Source organism: Myotis lucifugus, unplaced genomic scaffold (assembly GCF_000147115.1).
Source record: "Myotis lucifugus unplaced genomic scaffold, Myoluc2.0 scaffold_706, whole genome shotgun sequence".
Taxonomy (NCBI): Eukaryota; Metazoa; Chordata; class Mammalia; order Chiroptera; family Vespertilionidae; genus Myotis; species Myotis lucifugus.
The window spans coordinates 24017-25370 of NW_005871754.1; the positions used below are offsets into that span (position 1 = coordinate 24017).

Consider the following 1354-nt stretch of genomic DNA (forward strand, 5'->3'; position numbering starts at 1 on the left):
AATCCATCTCCTACATAGGGTGCATTTCTCAGTTGTATTTTTACGTACTTTTTGTTGGTCTTGACAATTATCTCCTGGCTGTGATGGCATATGACAGGTACGTGGCCATCTGTCACCCCCTACACTACACCACCATCATGAGGGAGAGGCTGTGTGTGCTGCTGGTGGCTGGCTCCTGGATTCTCTCCTGTGCCCATGATTTGTTGCACACTCTCCTCTTGGTCCGACTGTCCTTTGGTGCCAATAATATCATCTCCCACTTCTTGTGTGACTTGGCTGCTCTCCTGAAACTGAGCTGCTCAGACATCTCGCTCAATGAGCTGGTCATCTTGACCGAGGGAGGAATGATTTTCTTCCTGCCGTTTGGTATAATTTTGAGCTCTTATATCCGTATAGGGACCATCATCCTGAGGGTGCCCTCCACTAAGAGACTCTTTAAAGCCTTTTCTACCTGTGGCTCCCATCTCTCTGTGGTGTTTTTATACTATGGGACAACTGCAAGTGTTTACTTGTCCTCCTCATCATGGGGTTCCAAAGACATAATTGCTTCAGTCATGTACACGGTAGTTACCCCCATGCTGAACCCCTTCATCTACAGTCTTAGGAACAGAGATATAAAACAAGCCTTACAGATGTGTGTCAATAGGGTTAAGTTCTTTAACTGGTAATCATTAAATCCTCTTGTTGCAGTCAGGAGCATAGTGAGACAGATCTTCTATAATTATTGTATGATCGATATCGTCATATAATCTTAGAATATGCATTCTTTTGTTATGTACAAGTGCTATTAATATTCAACTTGGTCAAATTTGCTACTTGGGTTGTTAATAATTCTTAATACCCTTGTTCATAATCTCTTATAAGACCTATACAAAATTTTTTGTAAAATATGTTACACAATTATAATTGTGAGTTTGTATTTTTAGACTATGTTATTGAAGACTCACTGATTTACCATCATGATCCATTCCTGATGAACTTTTTTTAAGAAACTGATTATTGTTTGCTATCTCCCATTGGCTTCAAGCTGATTGTGCACATCTTTTCCAACTCACATTCAATAACATGATGATGGTAGACTTTAATCAGTCATGAGAAGAATAATTACACTATGAAAAATTAGCATGTGCTACAAAGCAAGACTTTATAAATGCATTTTTTAAAATGAAGTTAATAGCACACATCTAGCAATGGGTCCTACCTTATTACCTCCTCTACTTCTGATATTAGTACATATATATTATAACTAAATTTATAGATACGTATATATACACATACAGGTACAGATAAAAATACAGATAGAGCTATAGATACCAGGTATAGCATTGGTAGTAAAGATGCCCCTTACTCATGG

At 38.1% G+C, this 1354-nt stretch overlaps 1 protein-coding gene across 1 annotated transcript; it reads left to right on the forward strand.

Annotated features, from left to right (window-relative positions):
• Nucleotides 1-2: 2 nt before the first annotated feature.
• Nucleotides 3-668, forward strand: LOC102421240 (olfactory receptor 1J4-like; the record flags this gene model as incomplete). Its single annotated transcript, XM_006105634.1, has 1 exon — nt 3-668. A coding segment is annotated over one exon (666 nt), but the record flags the coding sequence as incomplete, so codon positions are not given.
• Between the last annotated feature and the right edge of the window lie 686 nt (nt 669-1354).